The following is a 20,077-nucleotide window of genomic DNA, read 5'->3' on the forward strand; positions in this document are numbered from 1 at the left end:
TTATCAAAAATGATTGATTGAATGCTTTAATCCTCAACGGATTTGGTTGCCGATTCAGCTAAAGATGAGGTGGAGCCATTATCCAGTTCCTTAGTTACAACGCCGGGCTCGATGTTATCAACGATGGCAGTATTTTGTACGAAAGAAAATTGTTTAGTTCTCAAAGCTTCAGGACACCTCATCCAGCTACTAGACTGCAAAATTTTGGCATAAAGACCAAATATGCCAACTTTTGACGTATTATCACAATTGGCGACGTGGTTTCGTTGGTCAACGTTGGTGTACTCCAGTATTTCACTTACAGGTTTTGTAATGAAGATGGGGTTTGGGTTTACCTAATTCAACACAATCGTACTATCTGTCCAACTGAAAGCTCTTTCTACAGTAACAGTCAACGCTCGACAAAATTCTTTTTCAAGCGTACAGCGACAAGAAGGACTTACAGTTCCAACTTCGGAATGGTCATCACCTTCATAGTTGCAACGCCCGCCTTGCCCAGGACGAATGCCAACGCTGTTTCAGTCTCTTTGGAAAGCGCAAATTACTTGAGCCCGGAGACAACCTACGGCACTGAATACGTCGTAGGAGCTATTACCAATCATATGAAATTCAAGATGTTGGAACGGTCCTGAAAACAATTTCCCGATATAGTGATTTTAGACAACTCCTGCAGCTCAACACGCCATTCAAAGAATCTGTCAACTGTTTCTTTGTGCGAATCGTCATCTCAATTTTGTCCATTGACACGCCAAATGTCTTTGAAGACTAAACGAGCATCTATATTAATTGGTGCGTCAACACCAATCGACAAGATTTATAACCAAGCGTTGTATTGATTTTTTATGATGGAGTTATTAGTAATCCTGCTCACAACCAGAATGTCGTTATTGTGATCTCATTTAAACACGAGCAAGCGCATTGATTCCTCCTTGAATGAAGCGATGAGTTGTGGTTCAAAAGATTGAGTGGATCCATCATTTTGGTCGGCCAGATATGGCACATTGCTTACAAACTTAGTATGCTTTAATCCAATTGGATAGAGAAGATGTGCCAATGCCATCGAATTAATGAGGGCCCTTTCAGGTGATTCCACTGAATCTAAGCGATCGTCAGTGTAGATTTTCTCAAGTTGGCTTTTGCGGCTTCTGGGTACTGTTTATCGTCAATACATGCCGTGAGTTGAAGTGCGTAATGACGGCTGGTGGCAAGTCTTTCGCCACAAAAAGCGCATATGGTAACTCACATGGTAACAGTACCATTTGGAGGAACTTTACCTCCATGTCGGCTCAGATGGTAACAGTACCATTTGGAGGAACTTTACCTCCAAGTCGGCTGATATGGCAAACGGAAGTTGTCTGAACCGTAGAAGTACAAAGCTTAGGGTTTGCAGTAAATTGGGTTCAGTCAGTAACAATCTAATAAGAGATGCGTCGTAGAATTCAGCTGCACCATTTAGTACCGTCTTAACCTTTCCTGGCTTGTTAAGATTAACAACCGGATGGTGCCGTAATTACCATTCACGTTGCAATCGGCCGTTTTCTAAGTGCTCGTTGATTCTTTACAGATGCTTATCCCTAATGCTGGTCTTTCAAAGCTGCTTCTCCAAAGATTTTATTTGAAACAACGCAGAGTAGTAATTGTTGGGCAACTAGATGTAACCATCAGCCTATAGTTTTCCATTTTCGTACCTTTTTTCATTGTGTACTGAGTTATTTTGAACTATCTTTTCAGCACATGCATCCGCAGCAGGTTTTGGGCCTATTTGCCTAAGTGCGCCATACAATTCCATGTCGTTTCACGACAGTACTTGACTAGTAGGTTTGAAGTCCTGCCTCATGTTAGCTTTCAAACAAGTCGAGACTGAATCTCAAGACGATGGTAAAGAGCTTAAAGCCCAGCCTATGTGCAAGCGAATGGCGAAGGGCGTTTATTTTTTGTTGGCAGAGAATTTCTCTTACGGGCGGATGGCATGAGACACATCCTATCCAATTATCATCTCGATGTTTCCAAAGCTAGATGTAACCAGGCCTAAATTTATTAGGTGCGGTTATATTTCTTGAAGTGCCTTAATGTTGATTATGTCGGCACCTGCCTTCAATTTTTCGGACCCATTCTGTTCCCTCAGCTTGGTGGGATTCCATCTTTTGCACCCCCAGGCATACGTGCTATATTTTTGCTATATAACAATATATAATTTGTAGCTGGTAGCCAAAACTGGGAAAAAAACATTTCGAGGACTGCGAGTCAATTGGATAAAAATTTCGGGTGCACACAAGAAGTGCTGGAATTAGAACTTTCCGTCAGTGACGGTCTTATTGTCAGGGAGTGGTCCTAACTAGGGGTGCATAAAGTACTGGGTTGTACAAACAGAAAAGATCCACCTAGTTTTTAAATTTGCAGTGAAGGGGCCTCATTCCATTCTCAATTATTGTTCTCATTAACCTGACTGAAAAATACTCTGACTGAAGTTCTTGTTGAAGGCCAATTATGAATATTCTTGCTTTCCATGTGGTTTTAAACAAGAACTTCAGTCAGAGTATTTTTCAGTCAGGTTATTGAGAATAAAATTTGAGAACTGAACGATGCTTTTTTCTGCAAACTTGAAACTATAGGTGGATCTCTTCTGTTTGTACACCCCAGTACTTTACGCACCCCAAGTTACAGACCTTATTTCATTTAGTAATAAATCGGTTTGTAAAAATATGACACGTGCGTCTGGGGTGTGCAAATAATATGTTCCCACTAAGCTCGCGAGATTCGATAAATATTTGGTTCCTCTTTCTACTAATTGCCCTTTGCACCAGAATTAACGCAGTAAGACCATTAAAAACTCTTTTTGATTCCATATTTCAGTTTTTGGCTACGCATATAGGAGTTTTTGGCATCTTGGATTATTTCCGATTGTGCCCACCAGTACGTTATGCACCCCCGCCCGTTACAGAGCACTCGTCATTACACAGTAAATGACGAGTGCGTTTGGGGATGCACTAAACTGGGGGGGGGGGGGCAAACGGAAAAGATCCGGCACTTTGAATACTGGCAATGTCGGCGTTTGTGTCTTTCCCATTATAGCCCCTTCCCCACAAAAAATTTTAGCTTCCATTGTGGTAGGTTTGTCAAGATTAGCTGTTCTGTGGTATTCGACCACTAAGATGAGGGAGGGGGCTATAATAGGAAAAAGGCGATTTTTGGAATTTTAAAACTTGTAGATGCGCGTTTTAAAAGAGTGAAAAGAGTTATTTTTGAAATAACCTTGTGCGTTTTGACCATAGCTATTGTTCTCTGTTTCGTACAAGTTTGCGGCCAAGTTCCAAGTTCCAATGAATTTCTGCCTTTTTCTGAATCGCTACGATTTTCAACACTAGCCCAATCCGGGTTTGTTGTGTAGATTCTACCGACTGAAAAATGATTCCAATTCAAATTGACAGCTGTTATAATCGATGAGTTGTAATGGGCTCTCAGAATGAGAGGTTGTTCCCCATAAAACAGGCAAAAGAAAAGTGTGAGAAGAACCAGGAACAGTGTGCCTGTTATCCTGATGGATTTCTGAAACAAAGCAATTAGTAAGAATTCTGAAACAAAGTAAAATTTATTTGACCTCAAATTTGGGGGGCCTCTATACAGAATAGATCTCACATTCCTAAAAAGATCATTTTCAGGTCTTTCCCGTCACAGCCATCGCAGCTTACTAGTGTTCATATAACGTATAGCCGCCACCCTACAATTACCTGTAAATATTTACAGGTATACCACAGTTATGGTGGGCTATAACTTGTGTGTGTATGTATTTATGTGTGTGTGTGCGTGTGTGTGCGTGCACGTGTATGCGTGCATGCATGCATGCATGCATGCATGTGTGTGTGTGTGTGTGTGTGTGTGTGTGTGTGTGTGGTGCGGGGGGGTTGAAAGACCCGGAACCAAAAAAAAAAACAAAAATCTGTTGCCCCATCTCAAAACAACTTCTGTTTTTGTATACCTGTTTGGTCAAACTAATTCATGGTTTTGATTTGTTGTTATGCCTGGACCGAAAGTTAAGTCTATATGAATACTAGACAAGTCTAAATGCAAGTCTTCTTTCGTTTTCCATTACTGCTAATTACGCCTCCTGCAAGTCTGGCAAGTTTTAACCAGGACATGGGTAACAATTTCAAGTTTAGAAAGAAAGTAGGTATGCAAAGCAAACGACCTTGATCGTTTTCTTTAGACGTTTTGCCGATTTACTTTGGATATTTTCCTGAGTTTTTTTGAACGTATTTTGACGTTTTCTTGACGTTTTTGGGATGTTTTCTTTCTAAGTTTTGACTTATTCTGGAGTTTTCGTGACCAATTTCTGACGATTTGTGGCTCACATCTTGATTGCCTGCGTCTGACCTATTGTTGACCATTCAACGTTTGGATGTAGACTTGGAAGAGACTGGGATTTAGATTCCCAAGAATAAAAAGTGATATGATCAATGTTCCGAATCAGTGATGGAATGAAATTTATAACAATTTTTGCCCAGTTTTGAATTTAATTTGGCGTCAGGTCCGGAAAAAATATGAATTCGAAATTGACCAAGGTAGGATCGGTTTTGCTTTTTTTAAAAAAAGCAGCAGTTCTTTTCTGTTGGCTCACAATGAATGTAACATGAAACATCCATTGACAGCACGCCTCCTAAAACCTTTCTCGAAGTTTTTCAGTTTTGTAAAGCAATGATTTCCGTTGTTTTTGCAGTTCTTAATATAGTTTTCTAATAATTACCGGCACAAAAATATTGTTATGCTTGAATTTATTGTTCGAGAACTATTGCAAATAGAGAATCAGTCTCGATCCTTGAAGAGCCGTTTTCAAAGTGAGGAAAAATTCCAGAAACAAATCCAGACACAAATTAATGAACAAAACGACTCGGTAATGTGCGTTCGCTCATATTGTTCCGACACCGTTCATCCACATTTTTAGCATAATTGTCAACCATATGAGGAACGGATAGAAAACCACAGAAAAAATTGGTGTATGAACAAATAGATCGCATCCAACACAAATGATCCAGTGGAGTAAAAAACTCTGCGTTAGTTTGATGAAATTTGCAATTATTAAGAAATAGAGTCAAGACAAACAACAAAATCAAACAACAACAACAACAACAACAACAGCAACAACAACAACAACAACAACAACAACAACAACAACAACAACAACAACAACAACAACAACAACAACAACAACAACAACAACAACAACAATAACCTTAATTACATCCAAAACTTTGTCCAAATTTTTCAAAAAAGAAACTGAATAACAAAGGCAAAATAGCGTCAGATAAAACTGAAACTCAATCAAAGCAACTTGTATTTCACTAGAATGATTTGGGACCAGTCCATTATCGGGCTGGATAACAACTAGACAAAAAAGAACAAAAACAGCAAAGTTAAAGAAATCGCTTATATTTTCAAAAACATTTCATTTCAAAGTAATACAAACCAGCATATATCAGCTGAAATTATCCAACAGGTCTATAATCAAACATGTCTCTACAGGAGTGCCATAAGATACGTCATTATTTATTTTTTGCGGCTACAAAAAGAACAACAAATAGAGACAACGAACAAAAACTCCAGTGGAACTTGCGAGAAAACACTGTCAAAGGCGTGAAGCTATCATTGGCACCTCAAAAAATGTTCAGTTGCACCTTTTGACCGTCAATGTTATGGAATGTAACGTCTGATTAGTGAGACTAGGTAACAGGTTGACAAAAGAACAGAAAAGGCAAAATTAAAGAACACTTTTATAAATTTCGAAAACAATTGTTTTCAAAGTCGTGGATGCCATTAGTTAAAGATTGAAACAATTTAATATGTTTGGTTTTGGGTCCACAGGAAGCTCTTGCAATCTGTAATTAATCAGAAAATGTCTTAGGTGTACAAAAGAACGTCAAATAGTCAAAAATCAAAAATTGCATAACTTTTGCTAAAAAGTTTTGTGGAAGCAAGTAAAGTCATAATGGATTCTATCAAAATATTGTATTTTGTAAACCTGTGATTTCTCTCAATGCAAGTAATGTCGTTGGTGACTAGTAACAAGACTAGGTAATAAATAAAAACTGTGAAATAGGAATGTGTATTTTTGTCGTTTTTGAAAACAATTGTTTTCGAAGTATTGGAAGCCATCAAATCTGCCTAATCAAATACAAAAATAGGCCGATAGATTTTTTGTAAGAGTTGAAGAGACCTGGCAATATCTAGAAAAATTCATACGACTAAAAAGACAAAGTAAAAACGACAGTTTAAAAGACAAGTAAAAACAATTCATTTAAATTCTTCGAGAAAGTGGAATTGAAGCCGAAAAAATCATAACCTATAACTATGATAATTTTTATAGGTTCAATTGTGACTTGTGTTGAACGCCAATAATGTGATATGTGATCAGTCAATAATTTGATAGTATAACAAAACGAGAAAAAAAATTAGGCTAATGGCTTAAAATAGATAAAAAATTTTAGAATCTAGTAGTAGCCAATCCAGAAAAACAGAAATTAGCGCGTAAAAAGGCTATAAAGATGAAATATTAATTCAGTACAAAAAAGAATAATTGTTTTGTTGCTGACAATAAGCTTCAAATTGACCAGATTAAGAGAAAAATATAGTTGCAAACTACAATAAGCCATTGTTTATTTGAAAAACCAATAATTCTCAATGTCAAATGTTAGCTTTTGAAGTAACAAACAGATACATTAATTTTGAAAGCTTTACGAAGCTAATTGGAACTGTCACCGGTGGGTTTTGATTTGGACTTTTCTGTTCTTTAATTAACATAAAAAATCTGATTTTTTTTTAAAAGACCGACCGATTGAGATCCAAATTGTTTTTGGATTGTGAAAGTCCAAGATTTGACAAAAACTAGCGTTGGAAATGCTGTTTGCCCTTACTTGTTTCAAATGTTATAGATGTGGATAATTTGCTAGTTAAAATGCAAAAGTAAAGGGTGTGTTTTTGATAATTATTGAGTAGAGTTAGCAAATATTGGCAAATTTCTAATTCCAGAGCACTATCAGTGAAAATGGAAGTAGGACTTGCCCCCTTTGCAGTTCAAAAAGATTGTGTTAGTAGTTTTTGGGTGTCGACTTCTTGTAAAATTAATCAAATTGGACTAAAGAAGCTTACTTCGTGCAATTTCTGTTGAAAAAGTCTTTTTTGAAATAATTAGCCAGAAATTTTACCCAAAAATTTGTATCAAAATAGACAACAATATTTCTTTGTCTCAAAAATTAAAATCGAAAAGACTTTTGTTAACATTTTTAACAAATTTTAGCTAAATTGACAAAATTTTAAGCAAAAAATCCGGAAAATGTGAATAAAAATAACCCAAATCGGTCTAATAACCACACAAAATTTAAACCTCGATCACTCGCTTTAGAAAAAAATTCAATAAAGATTTAATTCCATATTTTACGCTAGACTGGCTTTTTAATGATACCACTCACAACTCTCTACAATGAATATATTGATCGGCCAAATTTGACTGAACAAAAAACCCATTTGAGGTCACAAAAATGGGTTTTTTGTTCAGTTAAAGCACTTTCACAAATGGGTTTTTTGTTCAGTTAAAACAAAAAAACCCATTAAAGCACTTTAAAATGAAACTTCTCTGAAAAAAAGTTTGTTTGTTTCTTCTAAGCAATTTCATTTCATACAATGGATGCTAAGCTTCATACAAAGCAACAAAGCAAAGTTTCATACCAAAACTGTCTTATCGTGGAGCCAGTATTTTAAAACTAAATTCCTACACATTGTTCTCTTGGTTTGGTTAAAATGTTTTCTGATATTTTTTCCGTGTTTAACCTGTAATTGCGTGCCTGAGCTTTCATCCGATTATAAAATGCATTGCGATTCCATAGTTAAGGAAACGCCAAAGTAGTTCTTTCTTCGGCATTGCATGATTCCTGGTTATACCTTGGAAAATGTAAAAATATGGACTGTTAAAACGTCATTCGGAATCATAAAAAAAAATTTTTAGCGGTTCTTTTTTCAGTATTTGGAGATTGATTTTTTTCTGGAATCAGATTTTGATAATTGCAAAAAAGGAGAGTCAAAAAAGATTAAAAGGTTGTGTTGACAATAATTTGGGTCCACCGATTTGGGATTTTTTCAATTAAGCTTAGCCTTAAAGAAAGTAGTGAAATTTCCTATGACAAAATACTTCGACTTTTTTAGTTGGCAATTCAGCTTTTGTGGAAACAGGATGACAAATTATAAATTTGCATCGGGGGAAACCATGATTTGTCTTCTGCAAGATAAATCATTATATTGGAGAGAAGCTGCTGATTTCTTAATTGGGGCTATATTTTCAAACTTCCGTGTGTTTTTTTTTATCTTTTTGATAATCTTGACCATTTTTTTCAGCATTGATCATTTTTGCTCAACCCATCTTGATATCTTGTGTCCATTATAAATCTACTTCCCTGGTCAAGGTTTCAACGTTAAAAAATAAGTTGCTTAAAAAATAAGAATTGCAATGAATGCGGTGAAAAGATTTAAGAATTTCGAGTTTTAGCGTTGAATGTGGTGAATGCGGCGCCAAAAAGGAATTCACCACAAAGAACCGCAAATCTTACAAGATTCACCGCTGATAATATTGCAAAAAAAAAACAAATTAAATATAGCGGTGAATGCATTGAGAGAGGTGAAACAAATTCACAGCTAAATACCACAGACCGTAAAAAGTTTTGCCGCTAAATTTTTCCCAATGCTATTCGTCGCAATTTTTACATCAATTTTTTTTAAAACCTCGACCCGGGTTATTGATTTGTCTGCAATGACTAGTTTTTGTTTTTAGCTCTCCATAATATAGCTTTTCTCTACTTTAATAAAGTTGTCACGTACCAAGATTTCCTTATTTTTCCATGATCTTTCAAGTTTTCAAGTCATGAGGTTTCGGATCACAAGCAAAATGCAACGTTTTACCGGGCGAGATTCACGTGCATAAAACAAAAGTTAATAGAAGGCACTCAAAAGGGACGGTGGATATTAATAGTCCAGGATGTATCCATAAATGTACATAAGCATAGCGAACCTGCTATTGAAAGCTTAAAGAGCTTGTTTTGATTACCCTCAGAGATTCTCAATCTCTGCATTAAAAATCTTTTTTGATTCTGTCTCAAAACTTCAAAACGTTAGGCAGTGGAGGAGTTTCACGAACAGTCTTGACAGAGTCGAAAAAATTGGCGAAATCAAAAATCAGATCTTAAGTTTTTGTGGTAAAAATGCATTAAAACTATCTCTATGCTAATAACAGAAATAAGGAATCTAAATGGCGATAATTGACGTGAAAAGATTGACTCTCAGCCTGAACGGAGATAATTTTTCTAGAATGTATGATAAGGTATTTCTACCACGGTGGTTTAAAAAGGCCACACTGATAATCATAATGGAGCTCAAAAAAACAAATTTGTTTGCACTAAAATAGTAAAAGTATTGACTTTATGAATTCAAACTACAACCATCTGCCTTTAAAAAGGGCTACTTGGTTATAAATGAAAACAAATTCATTGAACTTTTGTGCATATCCGAAAAATTTGATGATAATAGTTTACATGCTGGTTATAGAATGCAATTTCAGGCGAACTATCAAGAGTCAAACGTGAAACAATTGTTACTTTTTTTGAGCTGAAAGTTTAAATATAAAAAATTTATGAAACGCGGTAACTAGAACGTTAAGTTTTTCTCAGATTTTCTTGTGTTTGTGACAAAAACTGTGCGTTAAAGGGAGTTATGAACGACAGTGTTCAAAATTATCCCACCCCAAAACAAAAAAAAAGTTTTCAGCAACTTGCTCTGATATATTAAAAACAATAATCCGAAATATAAGAACAAATGTATGTACAGATAAATTTAGCTTGTGTGCTTGAAATTCTATATTCAAGTCTTACCAGAGCATGTTCCACTACGGAGTTGTTTCAAAATATCTCTTCCCTCATCAAAATTGTGGCTTCCAAAGAAAATAAAAAATATGATGGCTAAAAGCAACAAGTTTTCAGACTAAGAAGCTCTTGAGGTATGTTTCTATCTTTATTTTTTTTCGTGAAAATGTTATTACAAAGTTTTCAACAGACACTTGAATGAAACTGTTGATTTTAGAAAACTGCTTTCTGTTAAAATTTGGAGCACAGAATAGTTTACACCAAATGTTTTTGTTTGAAAATTGTTGTCGGAGACATTTAATACAAACAAATACAGCTAATTATTTGAGTGTTCCGCTTTTCACCCCTATTTATTTAATCTTTTATACAATGAAGACTAATAGATTAGCAATCTAAGCATTGGCCATGCCACGCGGTTCATGGCCATGCCTCAGCGGCCCGTGGGACTTGATATGAAACTATTGCAATCTAAGTTATCCAGTTAAGTATGACAAAACAAGTTTTTAAAGTCGACTGCAGTTTGGCGGGATGAAATGATAGAGGGGTGAAATAATTTAGGTCTTAAATGATAGAGGCATTAAATGATATGGGGTTAAAATTTGCGGTGTTAAATGAATGAGTGTGAAAAGAAGTACAGCTTTTATTTGGACTTTTTCTTATTACTCTTCAGGGGGGACCAACTAACAACTCTTCGGAGTTTTCCAGTTTCAGAGAGAATCTAATTTCCTTTATATGACAGATAAAAAACTAGATTTAAATGTATTCTATCCTATCTTTTTTTGCATGAAATCTCATGAAATCTCAATGTGAGCCATTTTATTCCCACTTTGTTCTGGGACGGTCAGATCAGAGGCAGTTTCAAGCGCACACTAGTCTGATCAGAGGCCGATTCGAGCACACACTAGTCTGACCAGAGACCAATTTGAGCGAATTTTTTTTTCAAGTTTTTTTTTGTTATCATACTGACTTTTGTTGTCTCTGGTAAGAGTCAACAATAAAACAGCATTCTGATCAGAACTTCATCTAAAAATCTGATGGGTTTGATCAGAACCAAGGGGTCCAGCTGATAAAAACTGCCGGTCCCCTCAAGAAAAGATTTTGAATCAAAGTAGATCAAGACGTTTTTATGCAAAGCTGTCTAAGTTCATTTATTCGGTTAAAAGCATAAATAAATGGCACACTCAGTAATTTTTTTGATCATTTTTTTTGATCATCATTTATTTTTATTAGCAAAACTTTCAGGATTGGCTTTTTTATTAGTTGAATATAAGATTGATAAAATGATAGATGAAATGAATATATTATAACGATATTGAGATATTTGTTCATGTTCAAAATCATTCTCTGATCAGACTATTTCGAACGCACTTTAGTCTAAACAGAGGCAACTTCGAGCGCACTTTTGTCTGATCAGAGGTGATTTCGACCACACTTTAGTCTGGGACTATATTTTGAGCGCACTCTAGTCTGGACAATGGTCTGGAACTCGTCTGGACAATGGTCTGGAACTTGTCTGATCAGGGGTCACTTCAGTCTGGAACTCGTCTGATCAGAGGCGGCTTTGAGCGCACTTCGAGCGCACAATGATCTTCGAGCACATACTCGTCTGATAAGAGGTCACTTTGGTCTGGGACGGTCTGATCAGAGGTCCCACTTGTCTGGGACGGTCTGATAAGAGGCGATTTCGAGCGCGACCTCAACCTGGGATACCCGGACTCGAGTGACAGAGGCTTTCAGTACTGATTCATTAGATTCCCTTAGTAAATTATGAGAATGGAGGCTTCCAGTACTGATTCATTAGATTCTTATAGTAAAGTTACCTTGCATTCTGTTCAGACCAAACGCAGAATCAAATTTTTTATGGGTTTTGTCTGTTTAGTATGATTTTCCGTTTTCATACTGTTCATAGAAAATCCAGAAAAAAAAGTTGAAAATATTGAAAAACATTTTGAATATTTGGGAGACACCAATTTTGAGCATGAAAATAGCATTTATGGATCTTTAAACTTAAATACTTTAGTAATAAAACCAGTAACTCCCCCCGTATTTACAAATAGGGGGGAGGGGGGGGGTAATTTAGAGTTGTGTGCGAATAGAGCAGGTTCACCAACGAGAATTTGATGAGAATTAAATAGCAGGCGAATTCGACATTAAATATTTGAAGGAATTGAGGAATTGTTGATACGCCAGAGCAGCGGATGTCATCTTGATTTAGTAGAATCGGGGGGGGGGGGGGGTTGGATCTAGTAGAATCGGGGGGAGGGGGGGGGGGGGTTAACTGTTAATCACTGGGTCGGCGGTTATCTAGTTATCGGCTCCATCGCGCGATTCTTTTCCCAATTACCCCCCTCCGCCCCTCCGACCCAGTTACCCCCCCCCCACCCCCGACCCAATTAACAGTTAATGAGTTTCGACTTTTTCGGATTCACATTTTTTGCATATTTCTTAGCAGCAACTGTTTTCCCAATCAGGGTCTGAGAGCTGTATTTTTTTGTTTCTCATCAGCTTCAAACAGGTCTCAATTTGTACTTTAATATGTGGGCAGACGAAATACTTTAATCTCAAATACTTGTCGCAGTTCATCAAATGTAAGGCATACCAATTAATATTCCAAATTACTGGAACCAAGATTTAGGCCAATTGTCTTTACTGCGCGTTCATTGGCATTTGAAAATAGAGTGATTACCTTTTGCTCTGTTTGTATGGTGGTGGTGGGCGGGTGGATGGCGAGGGTAATGGTGGTAGTGGTGGGCGGGTGGATGGCGGGTGTAATGGTGGTGGTGGTGGGCGGGTGGATGGCGGAGGTAAGGGTGTTGGTGGTGAGCGGGTGGATGGCGGGGGTAATGGTGGTGATGGTGGGCGAGTGGATGGCGGGGTTAATAATGGTGGTGGTGGGCGGATGGAGGGCGGGGGTAATGGTGGTGGTCGTGGGTGGGTGGATGGCGGGGGTAATGATGGTGGTGGTGGGCGGGTGGATGGCGGGTGTAATGGTGGTGGTGGTGGGCGGGTGGATGGCGGGGGAAATGGTGGTGGTGGTGGGCGGGTGGATGGCGGAGGTAATGGTGTTGGTGGTGGGCGGGTGGATGGCGGGGGTAATGGTGGTGATGGTGGGCGGGTGGATGGCGGGGTTAACAATGGTGGTGGTGGGCGAGCGGAGAGCGGGGGTAATGGTGGTGGTGGTGGGCGGGTGGATGGCGGGGGTAATGGTGGTGGTATTGGGCGGGTGGATGGCGGGTTTATAATGGTGGTGGTGGGCGGGTGGATGGCGGGGGTAATGGTGTTGGTGGTGGGCGGCTGGATGGCGGGGGTAATGGTGGTGGTGGTTGGTGGGTGGATGGTGGGGTTAATAATGGTGGTGGTGGTGGACGGGTGGATGGCGGAGGTAATGGTGTTGGTGGTGGGCGGGTGGATGGCGGGTGTAATGAAGGTGGTGGTGGGCGGGTGGATGGCGGCGGGGGTAATGGTGGTGGTGGTGGGCGGGTGGATGGCAGGGGTAATCGTGGTGGTGGTGGGCGGGTGGATGGCGGGGGTAATGGTGGTGGTGGTGGTGGTGGGCGGGTGGATGGCGGGGTTTATAATGGTGGTGGTGGGCGGGTGGATGGCGGGGGTAATGGTGTGGGTGGTGGGCGGGTGGATGGCGGGGGTAATGGTGGTGGTGGTGGTGGGCGGGTGGATGGCGGGGGAAATGGTGGTGGTGGTGGTGGGCGGTTGGGTGCCGGAGGTAGGGGGGGGGGTTCTATTTCAGCACATTGGAAGTATTGTGAAATATTCCACCTCTCCCTTCTTCATCTCCTTCCCTGTGAACGAAGACGTCTTTTCCTGGAGCTCGGGTGTCAGTGTCAGCCGGTGGCTAATCCGATGAAGGTCACAGGTATAATATTTTCGGGAGAATCGAGTGCGAGTAAACCGTCGAGTAGAAACTCCCGAGTCTAAATTGCGATGCTCTACCAATGTACAGTTCGCTTCGCTACCAGTGTACAGTGCGATGCTCTACCAGTGTACAGTGCGATGCTCTATCAGTGTACGGTACGATGCTCTACCAGTTTACAGTGCAATGAATTCAATTCTCGGTGGAGAATCCATCCCCCATCCTCAGGAGAATCGAGTGCAATTCTTCACTTGTTACGGTGCTACTACAGTGCGATGAAACTGTCGAGGAAGAAAAAAACTTGCTGTTAAAAAAGGCAGTAACTAAGTTCTGCTGTTAACAACTAATTAAAAACCCTTTTGTCTGTTATTGTTAGTATTAAACCTTCTGTTTCAATTAACCATATACTCAATTAATTGATTTTTGCTATAGGCTGAGATTTTTTCCAAGTTCCAGCGGATTTGATTTTTTTTCATACTATTCAGTAAAAAAAGTGGATAAATATTCATTATGTTCAGGGATAATTCAGAAATTGAGATTCATGATGTTCAGAAAAATCTCAGAATTTTTCTTTGAAATTTACCATGAAATGGATAATAAGTGCCCTGATCAGAGCTCTGCGCATAGAAAAAAACAGAATGAAATTTTTATGATTCAGTACTGAAATATCATGAGACATCAGTCCCTGTATAACTCAAAAATTTTACATCTTTTTGGGTTGCCAAGGGGGTAAACCTTCAGGACCTTGATAGGCAGTTTTTTCTAGTTCAACAAAATTCTGTTGCACAGAATTAATTCAGAGGACTAGCCTAAGAAATGGTTTTGTGGCAATTTCTATAAAGTTTCTTTATAAATGACATATGCTCTAGAACAGATACTCATCTTGAACTATTTCAGATTGAAGATACCATAATTATAACGTTTTTTAAATCAAATCTTGAATTTAATATCGAACGATAGAAAAATGTGAACAAGTCACCACTACAACATTCAAAGAGAGGAGATTATCCTTCCACATTCTGAGGAGATTATCTTGACGGTAATTTGTGTTTCCAATTCAAAGTAAAACACGCCCTGACAAAACAGCAAAAAAGAAAAACAGCAAATTTGAAACAATCTACTCCACAGTCCTTTAAAGCACATTTACACATTCACAATGTTGTAATTTAATTTTACCTAAACAACTCCACTACCTCCATATTTTCTCAGAAGCTTAGAACATGCATTTTAGAACGTTATTATTATACAGTTAGGAAAACAAATGAATTGTGTTATCACAAAATTTTTTGTAGCAAATGCGATTAGGAGACTTGAGGAGTAGTGAAGACATATCCTCAATAAGCTTATGTTTTTCAACAAAATCAAAGAATATGTGGCAGAAACAGAATACTACGGCCCTCATTCCAAACCTAATTGTTGTCCATGATGATTAAAACGCAATTAATGTCACTTTCGGATCGGTACCTCAAAGTGTGATAGGAAAGGCACAAGCAAGTACTGCATTTTGTGTAGGAATGTCCTTTGGGAGTGAGTCTTTTATAAAAAGAGATTTTTCAAAAAAGTTGCCTAAGATTTAAATTCCTGACTTTTTCAATTACCTTTCTCTCTTACCTTCTTCTTCCAATCTTACTCCTTAAAGTTCTTTAAATCCACTTCTTTCTTAGCTTAAGATTTTTAAGTAGCTTTTTAAGTTGCTCTCTCCTTTTTTAAGTTGTACTGTAGAGCACTTAGACTTCTTAACAGGCAATTCTCCGCGTCTAGCCTCTAAAGAGAAAAATTTTAAAACTAAGAACCTCATTGAGGCTGATTCTCAACGTGAGCCAAATTGACTGATTTTCTGAAGCTAGAATGACAGCAGAAGAATCAACGTAAGATGAAAGCGATTTTAGTGAAGTGCGGAATAGAAGAAAACAATTCAGAAAACAAGTACCCACCCCAATCAATAACGTAAGACCTATGATAAGACCTATCAATTGATCCATGACAATCACAAATTCAGTTTGCAGGAGCAATCAAGTCGAATTTTCCAGCCGCTAATATCAAGCAAATGAGAGAACTGAAGAACAATACTGATTTCTTTATTCAAACCAGATGACCTTGCCTCAAGAGAATGCCTAATGCTGTCACTAAACATAAATCAGGCCTTTCCACATGCCAAAGTAAACGCCAGGAACACACTTCCTAAACCTAAAACTGAAACAAATTTTGTCATTATAAACGATCACCACAGCATTACTGAAGATGAGGTAAAAAAAAGAACTCCTAAATAACAACGGAATGAATGTCACCAAAGTGTCAAGAATAACAAGTCGAGCAACTGGCCAACCAACAGAATTAATACGTGTGATTATGGAATCAAACAATCGAGTGAACGCAGCACAAAAATATGGCGTCAAAATAGGCTGGCAGCTACACCGATGTGAAGCAAGCCGAGAACCACCACATGTTATGAAACGTTTCAAATGTCAAAAACTTGGCCACTCAGCAAGGGAACGCACTAATCCAATTCGATGTATTCGCTGCTCGCAAGATCATAGTGTTAAAAAAAGCACTGTTGCGAAAGAAAATGCCAAATGCTCAAAAGCTGAAGTTCTGAGCAAAATACGAACATTTCTTAACACTATGTCTTAACTCTAAGTGAAAAAACTCTAACGCATCTTCAGTAAAAAAAATGAAGGCCAAAGAATACATGAGAGCATTAAAAGCGCGAATACAGCTCCTGTTATTTCAATACAGTCAAACAACCTATCAAACAGCCAAAACTTTAACAAAATGGATAAGCTCAAAATTTTACAATGGAGCTGTCGAGGCCTAAACGACAAAATAAGCGATCTGATTCTTTTTTCAGCAGAAGAAGACATAGATGTTATTTGCTTGAATGAAGTTAAAAACTTGCAGATATCAACACCTCTTAACAACAACATTGTTGCGACGGAAACCTGCAACAATTGTTATCATGGATCTGCTATCTTAGTGAAGAACAGCATTGTTATCAAGCGAACAGAACCAGTAAAAAAAGAAACAGATAGCAATGAAACACTAAAATTTTGGCTTAAGTTGCAATTTTTTTGATGATTTTTGGTTAGAATTGTTTTTAATTCCCCTGGAAAGCCGCAGTTGGACGAGAAAAAATTTTCAGGAAAGTTGAAAAATGTCTTTGTATGCGGTGACTTCAATGCCCCCACCAAGAACTAAACCGCTTCTATGATTCCTAAAAAGGAGAAAAGCTTCTAAATGTTATTGACGCGTGCACTTTAAAACTGCTGAGCAACCGTTATCACACATATCAGTCATTTGATGGAAAATGCAAAAACAAGTTAGATGTTGCACTTTTGCGATAATTCACTCCCTACAGATTTTAACAATTTTCAATTATCAAAAGATCTAGGCAGTGATGACAAATTACAATTACATTAATGAACCTAAGAAAAGGCAAAATTTTTCAACTAAGATCAAAAATCAACTAGAGAAAGTTTAGAGAAAACGCACGAAATTTACACAGATCATCAAGTCTTTGGCCTGCGAAGTATCCAAAAAAAGATGAATTAAATCATTAAATCAGTTCAGCAGCATTCTAGTTGAAATAAAACACAAGTTTCTCGAAGACACCTGCATCAACAAGAAAAAGTTCCCCTACAGTGCTGAAACACAAAAACTGTTAAAACTGAAGAGATGAAGGCAAGGAGAGCTCAAAGTTGTAGTTGGCAAATCTCACAGTTCGCTGACGACTTGCACTCTGCTATAGGCCACAATCCCCCAGATTATTTCAACAACATCTTCTATCATCACTGAACAGTCTAATTGATTGGTGCGACTCACTGAAAATTAATATAAACTCAAACAAAACTCACTACCTGATATTTAAAAACCCTACAAAGAAAGAATCTTCTCTTGAACTCAACATAAAAGGAGTATCAATTCAGCAGACATAATCGATAACATTTTGGGTATCACTTTCAATCCACACCTCAAGTGGAGTGAACATTGCAAAGATTTAGTAAGAAGAGCAGACAGCAGGCTAGGAACTCTGGAAGCTTAGTAGTCTAAACGTTAACAAGAAAGTCTGAACCTGATACCATCTTGGTTAACAAATCCTGGTTAATACCATCTTGGTTAATACCATCTTGGTTAATACTGGTTAACAAATACCATCTTGGTTAATATTGGTTAACAAATCTTGGATCCGACCAGATGGATCCGACCAGATTACAAGATGGTATCAGGTTCAGAAACTGCACATAGAGTCAAACATGAAGTCAGTCAGGCAAATTAAATTGGCCAACGGGTATATTCAAAGGGCAACAAAATACAACATACTGTCTGTATTAGACCTGATAAATAAGAAACAACAGTGCCCGCTCAACTCATGCAAAAACATTCATGACCATCTCCAAAACTGAGTCCTCTACCCACACATACCATAGACTAGTGGCTAAAATGACTGCTCAAAACAGAGAACAAGTAAACAAGATGAAGACTAATCCCAGTTCAATCCCAGAAATTCGATATCAATGATCATAGTCTTTCAAACAACAGAAATGGGATTAACGACAGACAAAAAGCAAGAATGAGAGCACAAAAAATGAACACTAAGGAAAAAGGGAAAAACCAAGCACAACAACAAACTGAAAAACTGAGAGAGACAGACAGTGCAAATGAAACACAGGCAGTCGCATAAGCAAAAATGGTAGTCCAATGGCACAGTTGCGAAGAGCACAAAAATGGTTGTATAAATTGCACACAAATACGGTTCGAGTCCAACTCCAGCAACTTTATGTTTATTTCCGTGAGCCCTTCCTTCCATCCATTAAATTGCAACAAAATTTTGACGTCTTGAAGAGGAGGAAAGTGGCGCAGTGGTCAACTAAGTGTGGAAGAATTTACCGATCAGCGATTTTTTTTCTCCCGATCGCGGTTCGAGTCAAGCTCAATTACCTCCAATTTTCCTGTTATTTATTTTTCAGCTATATTAAAAGAATTACAATGTGAAAAGCAATAAAATAATCAGACGTAATAAGAGTATTCGGCCAGCCGCTCCTCTAGTCAATACGGGGCCAAGAGCAACTCAGTCTTTGTCATTCTCTGTTCATCTCCTTCCATCTTCTTTTTAACTGTTCAGCCAGCCACTCGCCTAGTCAATTTGGGGCGAGACCCACACAAGCCCATTGAACTTCAAATAATTTCCCATTCGACTTTATTTTATTTTTTTTTTATTTTATCATAATTATCTGAAGAAATTGTCCCAGGCCTTTAACACAATTCCCACCAAGCTAACCAAGGAAACGATACATTTTCATTTTTAAACGCCAAGTTCAGCAAGCAGAAGTCCTCCGCATTAATTGAAATGGCTGAGTGCATCTGAGGCAGAGGAATTCTTTTACTACAGTTAAATAGAACATTCAGTTTTAACAAGATTTTCTCAAAGTCAATTTATAAACTCAAACTCTTCTTATTGTGTACATAACTTCTTTAACCTCTGGTTGTACATAAATTTTATTGTATATACTACGGCCCTCATTCAAAACGAAAATCAACCGTCTCCAAATTTTTTGGAAGCTTTTTTGAATCTTGAAGATAAAAGCGTTGTTCTGAAAAAAGCAAAAACATTACAGTAAAATGCAAAATGCACTTATTTGATGGCATATTTATGAATTTTTGAATCTGTCTAGAATGATAAAGGGAAAATAAGATAAAGCCTTTCTTAATAGTATATTTAAATTTTTGTTTTCAAATTTTTAGTCAAACTCTTTTTCTGAAGGGTAATTGATTATTTTGACGTGACTTTTGTATTAACAATGTCAACGATTTTTGGATTTACTCAGAATTTATTCTTCTCCGATAAAATTCAAGGTTTTTAATTTATGCAATTCTTATCAAAATAATAATTAAAACTGATTTCTAAAAATGTACAGTGTGGGAATACTGTCAATCATGTTGTTCATTTTTGGGGTACAAATTTCAGAATTCTTCATTTTATTGTTTTGTTATCAACTTATCAACGTATCAAATTTTTCGGTTTTTTTTGGGTATCTAGAACACACGAAGCAAGACAAATTGAATTGGCATTAATTTTTCTTTGTTAATAATTTGAAGAAGAATTTAGATCATGAGAGCCATTAGTTTTTTATATACGTATCTTTAAAAAATCTGATAATCAAAATTTCCTATTGAATAACAAAATTAGTTTTTATCATAGCCGTTCAGAATCTATTACAGCTACTGATAATGTGAAAACGACATATATTACGATTTCCTACCTGTTTTGTTGACAAACACAGTTTCATTGCTATAATAAAATTTGTTGCAAGCTCGA

General features: G+C 37.6%; 1 protein-coding gene across 1 annotated transcript in view; it reads right to left on the reverse strand.

Moving 5' to 3' along the window:
• The window catches only part of LOC142347914 (galactose-3-O-sulfotransferase 2-like), a 34,544-nt gene extending 14,467 nt beyond the window's left edge, over positions 1–20,077 (reverse strand). The window contains exons 1-2 of the mRNA XM_075399078.1: positions 20,022–20,077; positions 3,253–3,546 (exon numbers count right to left, since the gene is read on the reverse strand). Coding sequence (XP_075255193.1) covers positions 3,253–3,546; positions 20,022–20,048 — 321 coding nt within the window. The 5' untranslated portion in view covers positions 20,049–20,077. The remainder of the gene's footprint in view (positions 1–3,252; positions 3,547–20,021) is intronic.

The sequence above is a fragment of the Convolutriloba macropyga genome, chromosome 10 (assembly GCF_964194025.1).
Source record: "Convolutriloba macropyga chromosome 10, txConMacr16.3, whole genome shotgun sequence".
NCBI classification, from domain to species: Eukaryota; Metazoa; Xenacoelomorpha; order Acoela; family Convolutidae; genus Convolutriloba; species Convolutriloba macropyga.